The sequence below is a fragment of the Miscanthus floridulus genome, chromosome 16, assembly GCF_019320115.1.
Source record: "Miscanthus floridulus cultivar M001 chromosome 16, ASM1932011v1, whole genome shotgun sequence".
Classification (NCBI taxonomy): Eukaryota; Viridiplantae; Streptophyta; class Magnoliopsida; order Poales; family Poaceae; genus Miscanthus; species Miscanthus floridulus.
Window position 1 is genome coordinate 112,276,188 of NC_089595.1, and position 18,254 is coordinate 112,294,441.

The 18,254-nt window shown below is 46.3% G+C and overlaps 1 protein-coding gene across 5 annotated transcripts in view; it reads left to right on the forward strand.

The window, feature by feature from the left end:
- LOC136513462 (uncharacterized) overlaps window positions 1–18,254 on the forward strand; it is a 35,261-nt gene that overhangs the window by 1,483 nt on the left and 15,524 nt on the right. For 4 of the 5 annotated variants that reach the window (XR_010773372.1, XM_066507465.1, XM_066507466.1 and 1 more), the window contains exon 4: window positions 13,921–14,061. Coding sequence is in view for 4 of the 5 variants with exons in the window: in XM_066507465.1 (XP_066363562.1) it covers window positions 13,921–13,935 (15 nt within the window). In the remaining variant the exon portion in view is untranslated. Of the gene's footprint in view, window positions 1–13,920; window positions 14,062–15,055; window positions 15,457–18,254 lie in introns of those variants that run through there. The other variant, XM_066507467.1, reaches the window with a different exon arrangement.

Sequence of the window (18,254 nt, forward strand, 5' to 3'; positions counted from 1 at the left end):
ATCGCCATAGCTTGAAAAGGATAAAAATAAGCTTACACTTAAACTAGGATACTAGAATAGTGATGTTGATTGATATATCTGTTAAATGTATGATTTTGTCTGTTTCTAAGGCTGGGTTCTCTATAAATATTGAAGATTTCACCCATGTGTTTGATTCCATAAAGATTCTTTTGGAACTGGAAATTTATAAACTCAATGAGTCCCAAGTCGTCATGAAGAATGTTGACAAGATCACTTGATATCCCACTCAAACCATCTTGTGTCCTCTAGGCATTGAACTCGCAATGTCTCCAATTTTCTCATTCCATTTTGCCAAAGCTCTGTGGGTATGATAATTGTGGGCTTAATTTCAGAGTGGGAACTATTTTATTATGATAAAGCTAAAAATGACCTATTGAAATTACATATGGGTTGTGTAGTTAACAGAAGCTGTGCTTTCTTGCTTTATACAATCTAATCATTTTTTAAAATTGTACTTATTCCGAATTACTATTTGGTAGAAATTGCTTAATAGTGAAATACAAGAATATTCACAAACATGAAGGAAACAATGATACTGTAAAGCAAGACTTCCCATGTTTTTTCTTCTTCTAGATTCGACAGATCATAAGCTGACAATGATAAACAGTGAGATGCTTCACTTATTTGGTTGTTTTATTATGATTATTTGTTTGTGCTATCCTTGACATGGTTATACGTAACAAAGCGCAGCCAATAGCAATAGCTATATGACTGAGTAATTAGACAAGATTTTTCCTTCAAGGATGTAGGTCGCACACTTGCAGTACCTATATCGTGCTATTATAAATATCTCTGCATCCCTTGCGGGCAAAAAAGCTCTATGAATTGGCTATTCGTCTGGAATTTGGATTTCTTGGAGTTGCTGTTGCTTCATAATTTGTGCTATGTTTCTGTTGTTTATAAATGCATCATCTTAGATGCTGATGCCGTGGTTATGATAGCAATTACTCTATCGCCCTGTCTGAAAAAGCTATGGCGGTAAGTACTGTTCGCTGATTCGTTGTGAGAGAAAAATACTGTTCCTTTGCTGAAACAGTACGGCTAACAAAGCCATATAAAAATATATGTGCTTAGATTTTAGCTACCATCTAATTATAAGGGGGTGTTTGAATCGAGGGACTAAAGTTGGGGATTTTAGCTATTTATTTCCTCGTGTGACGGTGCGAGGACTGACGACGTTATCGAGGTGTCCAAACGGAGACACGTACACAGTAAAGTACGAGTACGTACATTTGCTTGGGCCAATCCAACGGCGGCGCGCGCGTGGCTGCACGACGACTGTAGCTGCACGCGCCGCCGTTCAAATACCAGCGGCTACGGGCTACGGTACGGTACACGCATGCCGTTGCCGTGCGAGCCAGGGTGCATTTGCGATTTGCGTCGTCCAAGCGTGACAAATTGTGTGACGAGCGATGACGACGAACGCTGAACCTGGCCTGCTCGAGTCTCCGATCCACTCGATCAACTCCAGTTTCCATCCACGCCCCAGTCCCACCATGCGCGCATGCGTCACCAGCTGACCTACGAGGTCGGCACGGCGCACACGTTCCCGCTACGAGCTGAAAGCGACCAGTGCCACGCAGCAACTGCATGCCGACTGAGTGACACGCAACAAACAGTGTACATATATAGGGGAGAAAAAGTCGGAGTATATAATCATATTTTGTACAGCAATGCAGTATGTACGACGTACGTACGATAGATCGCCATCACGGTTCATGAACGCTACTAATAAGCAAATAATCACGATTCACGAACGCTAAGTAAATAATCAGTCTGTTCGTTTGCTCGTATTTTGTTTGAAAGGATCAAGATTTCTAAGAGAGGGTGAATTAGGCTACTTCTAAATTTCTTTGCAATAATTATACTCTATAGTTAGCCTAATTAACCCCTTGTGTCTAGAAAGTGTTTTTATTGATCTAACGCATAAAAGTTTAGCACCCTAAGTTTTAATCCTACTCTAGCATGGTAATTCTAGGAATGTGAAAGATAAAAATTGAATTGCTCAAAGTAAAGAGAGAAGGAGGAACGCGGTGATGTTTTGTCGAGGTATCGGAGAGTTGTCACTCCTCACTAGTCCTCGTTGGAGCACCCGCGCAAGGGTGTAGCTCCCTCTTGATCCGCGCAATGATCAAGTGCTCTCTACGGGTTGATTCTTCGACACTTCGTCGCGGTGAATCACCTATAACCGCTTACAACTTGAGTTGGGTCATCCATAAGCACCGCCGGATGATCACCAAGCTCCCAATCACTACCAAGCCGTCTAGGTGATGGCGATCACTAAGAGTAACAAGCACGAACTCTCACTTGACCACGACAAGCCTAATGAGAAGGGTGGATGCACACTTTGCTACTCTTGATCTCACTAATGAGGGCTCTCTTTGGGATTCTCAAATCTCAATCACTTCATTAGGACATTGTTCTTTTTGGTACTCTCTAATGTGTTTCTCAGCTGTTGAAATGAGCAAAAGTACCTCCACACATGAATGGAGGAAGTATTTATAACATGGGCTGAAAAACGAACCGTTATGTGCCTCTGCGGGGTGATCAGACGCTCTGGTCATGTTGACCGAACGCGTCGGTCAGTTTACCCCCGAACTCCAGTGTTTACAGTGTGATCGAACGCTGGCCAACGTCCGATCAGCACTGACCGGATGTGTTCGGTCGAGATTTTTCCTCTCTGGAACCTTACTGTAGTCGACCGGACGCTGACCCTCAGCGTTCGGTCACTTAACATCTCAGCGTCCGGTTGCACCAGACGAAAACACCTCGGTCAAATGAACTGATCGGACCCTGAACCAGCGTCCGGTCAAACCAGAGCCAGCGTTCGATCAGTATTTGACCCTCTATTCACTTTCAACTCTCGATCATACGTTAATGAAGTTTGCTTCATTGGATCTAAGGGCTATTTTAGAGCTACCTAGTGCTATATTTAGCAAGTGTACATCACACCTAACTCACTAGACTCACCTAGGTCAAGCTACCCGTCTATACCCGTCTTAATAGTACGATCAAAGAAAAAACAAAGTCCTAAACTACTCTAAGTGTCTCTTCAACTTCAAATGACACTTAGAACTAGTTCATCCTTAAACTTGTCGTCCATCCTTTGAAAACCGAAACGATTTCCATCGTAGGAGCATGACCACCATGATAGCCCAATCGATCTCTATTACTGTGACCTAACTTAATTGCCTTTGCCAAAACACACGTTAGTCACAGTAATCATGTATTGTCATTAATCACCGAAACCCAACTAGGGGCCTAGATGCTTTTAATCTCCCCATTTTTGGTGATGGATGACAATACTACCTCGAGTATGTGAAAGAGATGGGGTTTTTAACATGCTTGGTTCATATAAGCTTTTGGCAATAAGAACAAAAGTGTTAGGCAAGCTTATATGACCCAAGCCAACATGATGTACTCAAAAGATATAAAATAAGCATGAGTACAAGTAATAAAGTTTATTTGCATCGAAGTAAAACGCGGAGTACAAGTAATAAAGCTCATTTGCATCGGAGTAAAACGCGGAAGCAAAGCAAATGAGCATAGCACAAGTGATATGACATATAAATAATTCAAAGTACAGAGCACACATGTCATATATCACGATTACGTAGATATCAATATCACATAAATATAGTTTAATGCATAAAGGTAAACACACGACGAATGCATAATAGTGTATCACACATAAAAACTCCAAATGTAATAGATAAACTAAGCTTCCCCTAGATATGTCGCTCCCCCTAAGTCAAACATACTCGATCCCTCTCCCCGTTTGGCGTCAAACACTAAAACCTAAGGGTCGGTCGGTGGGGCTGCAGCGGACGAGTCGGGCGCTGAGGTACGAGGAGCGAGCTAAAAGTGAGCGCCATCATCATCTAACCCTGAGCTCTAAGCAGTCTGACCCTCTATAGCTGGAAGCGATGCTGAAGCAGTCTGGGTAGGATCAGGAACTGAAGCTGCTGTAGGCTGTGCTGGTATGACTGAAGCAGCTGGCTCTGATGGTGCCACTGAGGAATGGAGCGTCTCTGTAGTCCCGGTAATAGGTGCAACTGTAGAAGGACCTAGGACATGTAGATATGGAGGAGTAGACTGCCCTGTCAACTCACTGAAGGGTGCACCAAGGCTCCTAGACACTGTAGTCTCTGGCACTAGCAGCGAGGACGTCTCAGCTGGTGTGAAGCCCGTCTGAAGAGGTGTGAACTGCGGGGCTATCACTGGCGAAGCAAAATACTAGGACACCTGCTCTGTAGGTGAAGCAAACTGTGCTGGTGGCGTCCCTAACTCTGAAGCCCACTAGGTTGTAATGCTGGAGTCATAGAAGTAGTGGCTATCTGACCACGCTGGGGCGAAGGCTGTGGCGGTGGAGCCCCAATAGCTGTCACAACATGCTGCATAGATCCAAGTAGTTGCTGCTGCATGAGGATCCGCTGCTGATGCATGGCCTGCTGTTGCTGTAGAGCCTGCATTTGCTGCTGAATTGCCAGCTGCTGTCTCTGAAACTTGTTCTACCGAGTCTGGAACTATGCAAAAGTGACAGCGGTCTTCCAAGCCTGGTGTGCTTGATTCTGCCTCATCCGCTCAAGTATAGCAAGGAGAGTGGGGTCTGTCTGCGGTGCAGGTGGAGCTGAACTGGAGCTGCCGGCCTCATGATCATGTCGACGTGCAGGCATTTCAGGAATATCCCGGTAGTCCTCGTCTGAGCTGTCACTGGGGTCGCTCTCGACCATCCCCTCCTACTGAGCAAGCTGCTCCTCCTTAGTAGCTGCAATACCCCTGATAATAGCATCCTGCTGGGCTACAGTCTCTGGTACATCTGGACGACGGCGCAGCTGACTAGGTGCATGTGGTGTACTATGGCGGATCATCTAAGTCAGGTTGTATGTATGGAACTCTGTAGTAGCACTACTGTACTCAGCTAGCATCTCAGGCGGCCTCACTGTAACTGCCCTGTGAATAAGAAATGTGACCAATGGGCATGGGGCAACTGCCGATGACCTCTGAACCCCTCAGCAATAGTATCCTCCATCTCTGATAGAAGATCTCAAATGTCAAACACTGTCTGCTGCATTAGAGAGTTGAGAAGCCATAGCTATAAGCGAGTCAAGCCCTCGCGATACCCCATCCTTGGAATCAAGGTCCTCATAATGACATCCAACACTCTAGCTGTAGGAGTGAGATCACTGTGAGTCCTGCTCGACCCCTCGCCAAAAGGCTCCTTGAAGCAGTGGCGAACCAAATCTGTGGGAGACACCATACCGCCATGAGGGCGTCTAGGAGGCGCTGTCTGTCCATAGCAAACATCATGTAACCTGACGGGCTACTCCTGAAGCCTGAGTATCTTGCTGACCCTAGTGCTCGTTAGCCTGTAATCTTCGCCTCTGAATGCAAAGTGAATGTATCTGTGTTGCGGGTCAATCCATAGTGTAGCATAGAACTGACGGACCCAAGATGGAACATATAATCATGTCCGTCCAATCAAGTCTGCCAGGCCTAGCAGATATGCAAGGTATGGGCGAATGTGGTCTCCAGCTGCTGCAACTATAGACTTAATATTGCACACCCTCTGAGGTCTAAATACAGCTCCACTATTAAGATATGCATTTTAGAAATCCTCGTGGAGTGGTGTGTAGAAGTCCTCTAATGCTCTATCATCCCTCCTCGATGGGAACCACTGCTCAAAGTCCACAAACCTGAGCTGCTGCACCTGCTTGGCCGTGGCGGCCCTCAAGTCCATGTGTGTCACAAGAGGCGGATCCTGTGGTCTGGGCGGTGGACGAGAACCCCTCCGCTGTGTATCTGCCCTCGGCATGACTGGAGCACGGGTACGACCAGAGTGGCGAAGCTGTGGCTGAGGTGCCTGCTCTGTCTCCTCGGTCTGCTGTCCCTCCTGAGTCTGCTCTGCTGACGGTGACTACTGCTGTGACTCCCCCTGAGACTGGCCCTCATCGATGGCAACACGTCGACCTCCAATCATGAGAGTCCCAGCTAGACCACCATGAAGGTGCTCAACCTGCTCAAGTGTAGCCCTTGCTTCTGGTGTAAGCTGATCTGTAATCCGGACTCCACTGCGAGCACCTCCTCTCTCGGCACGCTCTGCAGCCTCTGCAACTGCGGCTGCTCTAGCTGTATCTTCATCTGGATACTTGCAATTCCTTATTGCCATCTTCTTTGTCGCCTTGCCTTTTGGATCTGCAGGCAGGCGAGGTGGACGCCTTGGATCCTCATCACCTGGACCACCTTCGGCGTTCTTCACACGAGCCATCTGAAGGATCTGAAGAGAACAACTGCCGCTGACAAGAGACAACTGCCAACTGTCACTTTCGAGGCTTGACCTCGATCCGTACTCGCGAGCTTAGCCCCGAGTTGACTAACAACTTCTAATGGGACCTCAATGGCACCGACTTGCTGCACGTTAGAGTAGATCATATTTATAAATAATAATAATAAATCTAGAGATGCAAAACCCTAAGAAAGCAAGCAATAGGTACGAAATTGAATCAGGGGCATGCTACCTGACGAAACGGCGACCCGAGAAGAGAAGAGACGCGACACGCGGGGAACCACCGAATCGGCTAGGGTTAGGGTTCGTGGTGAGTAGTGAATCGACGGCCGAGCAATGCAATTGAAGTCAGTGCAGTGATGCCGAGCTGGGTCACCGGCGAGGTTGCAATGTGAATGCTAGGACACAACATCGTTAGGGCAGGGCCTTGTCGGCGCTAGGCGTGGGCGGTGCTGTTGTGGAGGCACGGCGGCTCAGGAGCGTGGAGAGGCGGCGCGGTGGCGTCGGCCATGCGGGCGCGGTGGCGCGAGCGGTGCGGGCGACGCGCGGAGGTGCGGCGTGGCGGCGTTGGCCACGCGGGCGAGGTGGCGCGAGCGGTGCGGGCGGCACGCGGAGGCAACAGCGGCGGCTCGAGGATGACGGCGCGGTGAGGATAGAGATAGGTCAACGTGCGCTTGGATTATATGGGGGTCCCCCGCGGAGTAGAAAAGGAAACTGAGAAAGAGTCTGGGTTCCGCACGTTTTCTATTGACCGGACGCTCCGGTGGCAGCGACTGGACGCTGCCACCCAGCGTTCGGTCGATTCCAGTAAGGTCCAAAACCCCTGGAATCACGATCGGACGTGTTCGGTGAACACCGACCGGACGTAGCCAGAGTCCGGTGCAAGCAGTCTTCATCGTCTTTGATCGACCGGACGTAGAGCCACCATCTGACCGGACGCTGGGAGAACACTGTTTCAGTGTCCGGTCACTCCTCAGCAGCAGTTCACCTCTTGTGAACTGACCGGACGCTGGACATCAGATTCCGGTGCAGCGTCCGGTCACTCCTTTTCTAGCGAAACTTCAAAGTTCTTCATGCTGCGTGTTCCCAATCAAGTCCCAACTCAAATAAGATCCAAATAAACACCAATTGTGACTGATGTGAGTGACATCTCTCAAACCCTCATGTTTTTCAAAAATATTTTGCCTTAAGCTATAATTCTTTTTAAAAAAATAGGCAATAAGAGGGCAATTTAAGATAAACGACAAAACAACATTCATCCATATGCAATGCAATACTTAAAAGTAAATCTAGTTGCTTATCAAGTTTGATCTAAGGTTAAGCTTCTTCACACGTTTTTCGACGGTTATCATAACCATGTTAGACAAGCCCTATATGCATTACAAAACATTAAACATGTTGTATATTACAATGCAATGTAAGGGACAACACAAGCTCATCTTTTAGTAAAGTTGCTAAAATCGAGAACATTGAGCTCATTCCGCAATCTATAAAATATTGCCTCATCTAGCGGTTTAGTGAAGATATCCGCCAATTGATCATCGGTCCTTACACCTTCTAATGATATATCATTTTTAGCAACATGATCTCTAAGAAAGTGATGGCGGATATCTATGTGCTTGGTGCGAGAGTGTTAAACCGGATTATTTGCAAGTTTTACCGTACTTTCATTGTCGCACAAAAGAGGTACTTTATCTAGAACTACACCGTAGTCTAGCAAAGTTTGTTTCATATAAAGTATTTGTGCACAACAAGCACTCGCGGCGATGTATTCCGCTTCGGCGGTGGACAAAGCCACACTATTTTGCTTCTTGGAGGACCAAGACACAAGTGATCTATCAAGCAAATTGCACCATCCGGATGCGTTTTTTCTATCAACTTTGCAACCGACATAATCCGAATCGGAATAGCCAACTAACTTAAATATAGCTCATTTAGGATACCAAAGGCCAATGCTTGGTGTGTGCTTAAGATACCTAAGGATTCTTTTTACAGCAATTAAATGAGTTTCCTTAGTATTAGCTTGAAATCTAGCACACATACACACACTAAACATGATGTCAGGCCTAGATGTGGTTAAATATAACAAGCTACCAATTATAGAGCGGTAGATAGTTTGATCAACCATGTTACCTCCCTTATCTAGGTCGAGATGTCCATTAGTTGGCATTGGTGTCTTGATTGGCTTACACTCATCCATCTTGAATCTCTTAAGAAGATCATTTGTATATTTTTCTTGAGAGATGAAAATCTCTTCTCTCATTTGCTTGACTTAAAAACCAAGAAAGAATGTAAGCTCTCCAATCATTGACATCTCGAACTCCTTTGGTATCAATTCGTCAAACTCTTTGCAAGAATCTTCATTTGATGATCCAAAGATGATATCATCAACATACACTTAATAAATGAAGATGTGCCCATCAAGCTTCTTGCTGAATAGTGTGGTGTCGACCTTCCCGATGGTGAAGCCCTTCTCAATGAAGAAGTCCCGAAGGTGCTCATACCAAGCTCTTGGGGCTTGCTTAAGCCCATATAATACCTTGGACAACCTATAAACATGATTAGGATATCTAGGGTCTTCAAATCCGGGATGTTGATCAACATAGACTAGTTCATTAATAAAACCATTTAAAAATACACTTTTCACATCTATTTGATATAGTTTCATTTCATGATGTGATGCATATGCAACGAGGATACAAATGACTTCTAGTCTTGCAACCGGTGCAAAGGTCTCTCTAAAATCCAATCCTTCAACTTGAGAGAACTCCTTTGCAACTAGTCTTGCCTTGTTCCTTACAACTATGCCTTGATCATCTTGCTTATTGCGGAACACCCACTTTGTTCCAATTACAACTGCGCCTTGATCATCTTGAGCAATGACTAGATTATCATGATTAATCTTAAGAGTGGTGTATTCTTCTTTTAGCTTGTTGTGACTAGTGATGAGCTCTTTGTGCACCCACTTAAGTTTATCATGTTTATCTTTAAGCTCTTTCTTAGAAGATTTGAGCTCCTTGAGTTTAGATGATATAGCATCATTTACTTCTCTAAGCTCAACACTAGCCTTTTCGGCTATATCATATTTTGCTAAAAGTGCATCATTTTTAGCCTCTAGCTTTTCATTCTTAGCTCTAGTTTTTTATAATGATCTTAGTGTATTGTTTTAGCAATTTAACAAGATCATCATAGAAAGGTGATTCATATTTATCATCATCACTATCGTATCATCATTACTAGCATGTTCATCACCACTACTATCATCATCATTTGATACCTTGCGTTCACCCTTGGCCATAAGGCATAGATGCGTAGAGGATGATGGCGGTGGTGGCGGTGAAGATGATGAGTCAATAACCATGGCGGCCACCATCTCGTAGTCACTATCATCATCGGATGAGCCACTAGATGAATCAATGTCCGTGAGTCAATCACCGACGATGTATGTCTTTCCACTCTTCTTGTGGAAGTCCTTGCCATCTCTCTTTTTGTATGGCTTATCTTTCTTCTCATCTTTATCACTTGAGTCATCTTTCTTGTCCTTGTTCTTGTTCTTGAACTTGTTTTTCTTGGGCTTTGTGCATTGGTGAGCTAGATGACCAAGTTCTCTACAATTATAGCAATCCATCTTGGAGATTGGCTTCCTTCTAGAGCTTGTGAAAAACTTCTTCTTCTTGCCATCGAACTTGATGCCACTCTTGTTGAGCTTCTTTAGCATCTTGACGGTTTTCTTCACCATGAGAGCAAAACTTGCATCATCAAATTCATCATCACTTGAGCTCTCATACTCAAGTCTTGCTTTACCCTTCTCTTGGCTAGCTTTGAATGCTAAGTTTTATCTTTCTTCTTGGTAGAGGATGAGCTATCTTGTGGCGTGATGTGCATATACATCTCATGAGCATTGATCTTTCTCAACATTTGTGTCGGTGTAGCAGTGGAAAGATCACATTGATGAAGCATGGTCACAATATGCCCATATTTATCAATGGGAAGGACACTCAATATCTTTCTTACAACATCGAATGGATGCATTTGAGTAAGTCCAAGCCCATTAACTTCATCTACAAGAACATTCAAACGTGAATATATTTCATTAGCACATTCTTTAGGAAGTATTTCAAAAGAGTTGAGCTTTTTTATGACAAGATGATAGCGTTCCTCATGCTGACTCTTTGTTCCCTCATGGAGCGCACAAACGTCCGACCATAGTGCATGGGCGTCTTTGTGGTTCCTCACCCAGTTAAACACATCTTTACAAAGGCCTCTAAATATGTTGTTTCTAGCCTTTGCATTCCTTTTTTCATAATTCAACTCATCGCCTTGTAGGTTGGTAGCATCTCGAGGTTTTGGGAAGCCTTGTGAGGCGGCTCTAAGTATTCTAACATCTAGAGCTTCTAAGTACGTTTTCATGCGAATTTTTCAATATGGAAAATCATCCCCCTCAAAGATAGGAGGAGGTCCATCCCCGTGAGACATCTTTCTCTAGTCAGTTAAGCCTAAATACGTGAGCATGAGGCTCTGATATCAATTGAAAGAATCAAGATGCCCAAGAGGGGGGTGAATTGGGCTACTTCTAAATTTCTTTGCAATAATTATACTCTATGGTTAGCCTAATTAACCCCTTGTGCCCAGAAAGTGTTTCTATTGATCTAACGCACAAAAGTTTAGCACCCTAAGTTTCAATCCTACTCTAGCATGATAATTCTAGGAATGTAAAAGACAAGAATTGAATTGCTCAAAGTAAATGCTCAAAGTAAAGAGAGGAGGAACGTGATGATGTTTTGCCGAGATATCGGAGAGTCACCATTCCCCACTAGTCCTCGTTGGAGCACCCACGTAAGGGTATAGCTCCCCCTTGATCCGCGCAAGGATCAAGTGCGCTCTACGGGTTAATTCTTCGATACTCCGTCGCGGTGAATCATTGTAACACCCACAGTGTTACATTGTACTGTTCTTGCTAAAACATCACATGAGCATCATATTTATGTGCATATGTGTACAACATGAATTATAAATCAATGTTAGGCACTTGAAACATTTATGCGAAACATGAAACAATGTTACGTGTCATGTCACTTGGTTGAATTTTTGTCGAACAAAAATGTTATAGAACATTTTTGCGAACGACGTTGAAACATGTGCGGTCGAGGGCAAGGATAGCTAGTTAGTCCATCAAGGGGGTCGGATTTGGGATTCGACGTGAAACCATTCGAAGTTAAGTCGTTCCGCGTAGGTTTGAAAGAAGGTCGACGAAGCCACCTTTGGCAATAATTGTAGAGCGATTGGCTTAGGAAGTGGTACGATATCTGGACTCCGATTGACAGCCCAACGTACCCTCTTGTGCATCGAACAGTTGGTTTGACCTTTGGAGCATCGTGTACAAGTTTTCAAGCTGCTTTAAAAAGCGTGCACGGCACATGACTTAGCTCTTGGCACGGTCACCGCTTGGCCTGGCACCGCTGCTGGCTTGCCAGCATACTGCCGCGCCGGCCACGTCCTCCTGGCTCGCCGGTTGCGCCCCACCGCCGCGCCTGTGCACGCGCACGGCCTTGCGCTGCGTGCCAAGGCCGTCTGCCACCGCGCGCTGACCGCGGCCATCGTCGCTGCTAGCCGTTCTGTCGCTGCTAGCTCGCCCAAACGCGTCGATGCGTCGGCCGCATCCGCACTGCCACCGTGAAGGCACACGCGCGTAGGGTCTTGGCGCAGCTACCTTGTTCGCCTGCTGCCACTCGTTGGCGCGCGGGTTGCAGCACCGCGACAGACGCGCTACATCCGAGCCACCGACCAAGCTCTGCCGTGCCATGCCCTGCCCTGCTTTGGCCGGAGGCGCGTCGGGTCCCGTGCTACGCGCCGCCAGCGGCCACGCCCGGTACTGCTCCGTTGACTCACCTTGGCTGCCCGTGCGACGGACAACAGCCTGCTCCACCATCACCTCCGCGTCACTCGCACTGTGTTTTTCTTGTCTAGCGCTGCCTGCTGCGACGCCGTGCTGGGTCTCGTCGGCTTGCAGCCGTGGCTGTGCGGACAGTCGCCTGGAGCACGTCCCGCTGTCCCCCTTCATGGTGCGTGCTTGTTCGTTGCGTTGACGGCCACGACTGTGCCAAGCCATTGCGCGCCAGAGCCCATGTCCTCGTTGTAGCCATGATCGGCGGGACCTCCATTCAATTCGCCATGACCGCAGCAATCTAATCAAATTTGCCGCAGCCTCGGCTCCGTTGGGTAACTGACCGCACAACCGTCCCCACCTCACTGCCTGTGTCTCCGTGTTGTGCCCCAATTTTGAAACGCCGCGCCTTCGGGTCCATAAGACCGGGGCGTTCTGCGCCGTCGGCTAACCTCGCAACCAAGGCACCCTGTGGCAATTCAGTGCACCACCAGCCCCGCTTTACCCTCCTAAGCATCCTGCGCACCTCGGTCGTAGTGTTGTAGCAGTCCACCCTTCCCTGACGCGATCGTGTCATCGCCGTGCGCCGCTGCGGCGTCGATGCGCACGCGGCCAGCTTGGCTCGGGCCATCTCCGGCTGTACCGTCAACGCGAAGGTATCCGTGGGTAGTCCCTTGAGCTCTCTAGCTTAGTTGCTTGCTTCGTCTTCGCTGTCACTCACGGGAACACGCCTGCCATCGTAGGGAAGCGACCACCGCCGGGGAGGGGGCTCGGCACGGCGCCCCTGTTCGCCGTGAAGCCTCCAGTCGCTGCGCTTTGTCCCCAAGGTAATCATCGGCCCCTTAGTTAGGTAGTAGAGGCTCGGATGATGCCGACGTGGCCGCTCGGTGCCCGCGTCGTCGCGCCAGTGCGCGTACGGGTGCCGGGGGACTTCGCCGCGGTAAAGGAGAAATGGGAGGGTGCAGCTGTAAAACCATAGACTGGTGGAATAGTGTCTTAGAGCTCGCTATGAATACATAGTAGTTCGGGGGTGTGTGCATAATTGCCATCGCGCGCGGGTCTTCCCTCGTCACGGGCCGTTGGCCGGCTGGGCCACGCGCGCGTGTGGGTCACGCCGTGGCGGGCCAGGCCGCCCGTGTGGGCCTAGGTGTAGGATTCAGTTTTCTTAATTTCTAGAAGAATAGAAATGTTTATTTATTTTAGTTATGAGTCGAACTTCGATAAATCGTAGTAAATTGCGTAGTTGTCCAAAAATAGTGAGACTAATTTCGTTAGGTTCGTAAAAATACCATCTACTTGATAGTACAGTTGGATTGCAGTTAGCTATCACTAGTATTAGGTCATAAATTCAAAACTAGAGAGCTAATATTAGGTAGGTTAATACTTGTAGGAATATTTGTGGATAATTGGTGATAGATGTAGCCACAAATTTTACGGTAGGTCTACTAGGTTGTCATGTACTCCCTGTAAATTTTGTAGCCTTAGCATGTGGTGTTAAATAAAATAGCTATTACTCTTGTTTTATCGTCTTTAACGTAAATCAGCATTAGGAGGAAGACTAACCGTAGTTGTTATAATAATAATGAATGTCATACCTCAAACTTATCGGTAACAATAGATGACTTATCACCGTTGTCGGTATCATTAGCTTAGGAGTTAAATCGAGGTACCTTTACTTTAAGAATTTCTGTTGTCGTATTATTAAACATTGCATCATCATTTCATGTAGATCACAAACTGGTAGACTTTGTGCCCGTCGGCGAGCCGGAGTATGACGAGGTGATCGAGGAGTACGATGAGGAGATTCTTGTGCAGGAGGGAGCTCAGGAGCCTGTTGGTGCTGACCTTGCTGACCCGGCGCCTGCCCAAGGCAAGCCCCAGAGCATAACCCATATTTTTATGATCACTATATATATATATATATGTGTGTGTGTGTGTGCGCATTTAAGTTACATGCATTTTATGGAAACTACATGTATAAATATATTTACCCATGAGTCCTACTAGTACAGATTGAGTAGCTGCTATGCTTAGGATATCGGTAGCGTGAGTAACCTGCCGTTACTCGCAAATAGGTGATAAAATATGATCACTCATGATAAAATGGTAGAAAGGAAAATGGTGACCGGGCAAGGGTATGGTTTGAGTACTGGTGGGTGTAAGGGGTTATGTCCTGTGGCCAATGGGGCATGGCTTGGTTACACTTTTTCCCTGCCCGTGTCGATTAAGGACTGGTCGTTGCAATGGACGCTAGACAAGTCATAGATCTATTGTCTCGAGCGCATACTTGGGTATGGGCGTAGGGAAGACTTGTTGCTCTTTTGTCGTGGATCAGGCTCTTTCCGGATCGACTGATTGGAGGCGGAGATGGTGGAGGTTCTTGCACCACACTGAGTCCGGGACTCGTGAGTGGGGGCTTGGAGTCTAAGTTTGGACGGGGACCTGGACACCCGGGACAGGGGAGTGATGGGTTAGTCCTGCTTTGCCTGGGGTACAAGCAGGGCGTGTGTTTTCGGGGCACCTTGCTTGGCACATTGGTTCGCGAACCACCGCCAAGTCGGTACGACTTGTCTTAACTCTAGCATCGTAATAAGAACTGAAAGTTGAAAGGAGAAGACATGGAACTGATTGCTCAACTCTTGCTTGAAAGTAGAACATGTGCTTATATAGACTGGCTAGATGATAATTTAATACGACTAATAATAAGACATAAATAAGGACTCACTATTAGCGTTGCTTTTGCTAACGAAAACCAGCAAACCATAAAGCTTATCATATTCCTTGGAGTCGGAAAGTTATTCCCACTAGTCGGGTAAGTCTTGCGAGTACATTATGTACTTAGGATTTATTTACCCCTGTTGCAGGTGATGCTTGAAGAGTACCTTTGCGTGGAGGATCCTTCTAGTGGGTTTAGACGGAATCCTCGCCCTTATCGCTAGTTGTTATTTTTAAAAAATTCGCTGTTTATTATTCCACACTCTGGTATTTGGTATTGTAATAATATACTTTTAAGAAACTCGGATGTATGAAATGAACTGGTATTGTAACCCGTTCTCATTATTGGATCCTTGGGAAAAATGTGGATCGTTCGGGTTCTTCCTCAGGGTGTGCCCGACGGATACCGCTCGTTGTAGCCTGCTTTCAGGGTACTTAGTGTCTAATGGAAGACGAGCGTCTCCGTAAGTATGCTATTTCTGGCGGTTCTACCATAATCACCCACAACCGTTCACAACTTGAGTTGGTGTCGGTGTGGGACCCACAGGGTACCCCGCAAGGAAGGGAGAAGAACTAGCCTGACTAGGATTCTTCCCATATAATCTTAGTAGTAGTATTATTGAGTAATCCTACTAGGAACCCTCATTGTAAACCGACTAGGACTCTAACCTTCTGACTATATAAAGGAGGGCAGAGCTTCTTAGATAGAAGAGTTGAAGAGAACAATTGTACAACACAACACTTTACAATCAATCTAACGTAAAGGCTAACGTCGACTGGACGTAGGACTATTACTCGATCTACGATTGAGGGCCCGAACCAGGATAAATCGGCTCTCTTGCGTTAACCGTCGAGTTCCGCATACGCTGAAGCCCGAACATACTGCACCGGGGACTCCCTTGGCAGGCTATCGGTGGTCAAACATCGACAGCTGGCGCGCCAGGTAGGGGCTTTCGGTGAATTTACATCTGAGAGCTCGATGGATCTCGACAGCATGATCTTCTCGACGGCATCAACTTTCATCTTCGGCTCATGGATCTGCGAGGCGGACGACAATGGCAAGCTCCAAAGCCGTCTCCTCGAAGATTCGAATCACCATGAAGACTATTCTATTTCGGCAACTACGACAGATCAAATCGCCGGAAGATTCGCGCAGCTCATGATTTTCGATTCAACTCAGGTTTTGTGGCTTTGCGCATCCGATTCAAACTTAAGTTCCGCTTCCAAAACGAAGTCTTATCCGAGTTCTTTCGGAAAACCGAGTTCTTTTCTGACAAAGCTCTGGAACATGACGTCAACCTGTCAAGAATACTACTCGGAGTATACCTAGAGCACTTCAGAGAAGTCGGGTCCTCTTCCGTTCGGATTCCACAACATGGCAACATCTTATCAGACATGGCCCGAAGGATCCACTTATCCAATGCTTAGAATGTCGCTGAAGGGAGCCCAGGAAGGTCTCGTTTTAACCATAACATCTCAAGACTGCATCATTCACTGGCCAGGTACCATTCCCAAGAATGACGGCACCCAACTAGTTGACGATACGACAACAACAATTCTACCCTACCAAGAAGGAGACTCGATCTATGACTTTGAAACCTCTACTAAAGTTATCAACAGCTCTGGCAGTACGGAAATCAACAACGTTGACAGAACAACTCACGCTAGAGAAGTATTCATGATTCGCCGTCCTCGATCACCATTGATTCCCCCAGAAGCACCCGACGTAAGGTCTTCAGATGAATTCGAGTCCAACATATCACCATTTATCCAGGGGCACGATGGTGAGACTGAGAGTCAGAGACAAGCGAGAGAAAGAAAGAACAAATTGAAACAAGGACGTCAACGCCGTGCTAAGCAGTGAAAAGACAGTTGGATCAAATATGAATCAGATCTAGCCGACTACAATAGAAGAAAATCAGAACGAGAGGTTGAAGAAGGGCGAGCAGCAAATACACCCTACGACAAGATCTGAGAAGCACTAGAAGAACTCAGGGCAACCTCATATCCTAATGAAAAACAAGAACAGCTCTGAGATTTTCTCCGATCAACAGTCCTTAAAACGCACGACGGAAGTGCGACATCTCATGAACAGGAAGATCAAAATCAAAGGAAGTCCGCTTTCGAAAGACTTGGACCAAGTGGAAGTCACAATGGAGAGAGTCGAAGAAATCACAGTCAAAACAACCGAGTCGAGCAACCAAGAAAGACCAGAAGCAAAGCACCTACTTGGACAGCCACGTAGAGCTACTCTCACCAAGACGACAGTTGGCAAGAAGGGGGCGCAGAATCAGAATATACGGAAGCCAGAACGCACGATAGATTCCCCTGTTTTGCGAACAGACTTGTTTCAATACGACTACCTCACAAGTTCAAGCCATCCAACCACTTCAAGTATGATGGCAAGACTGAACCAAAGCAATGGCTCAGGATTTACTCACAATCAATTGAATTGGCCGGAGGAGACGATAACATCAAAACCTTGTTCTTTCCCATGGCCCTAGAAACCATGCCACTCTAATGGTTTGACAAATTGAATCTAGGATCAATCAGAAATTGGGAAGACTTGCAAAGAGCTTTCTATAAAAATTTCGCGGGAATTATTACACATCCAATCACCCACGCAGAGTTAAAAGGACTCAAGCAGAAAGGAGGTGAAAGTCTCAGAAATTACTATCGACGATTTGGCGAACTACGAGCTCAAGTACATGACATCACGCAACGAGAAGTAATCGAAGCCTTCTCTCACGGAATCATGGCTAGGTGGCAATTTCAAGACTTTTGCAAAGAAAACCTAAGAAACAATGAAGAATTCAGAAGAACAGTGAAAAAGATTATTACTGCAGAGGAGAAGACACGAGAAAGATTCCCGGATAGAAACAACAGAGACAACTCGGACAGGCAAATTCCTCGAAACAGCAGACATCAGGAGAGATAGCGTGGTCCAGACAACACAGTGGCAATGGCTGACAAATCAAGGAAATTTACCAAGCCCAGAAGATATGATGACATTGAGAATATACGTTGTCCTTTGCACCCCCACGGAAAGCACACCATCGGAAATTGCTACACCTTCAACGAAAGATACACTAGAAAAGATAGCAAGGGAAACAATAAAGAAGAAAATCAGAAAAAAGAAGACAACCTTGAGGACAAGGGATTCCAAAAATCTAGGGGAACAGTGGCAGTAATTTTTGCTGTGGTTCCAGATTCCAGAAGCAAACATCAAGAAAAACTAGCGTTACGAACCATCATAGCAGCAGAACCTGCTACACCAAGATATCTCAATTGGTCAGAGTATCCAATCCAATTTTTAAGAGAAGACCAATGGACCAGCGTAGGAAACGC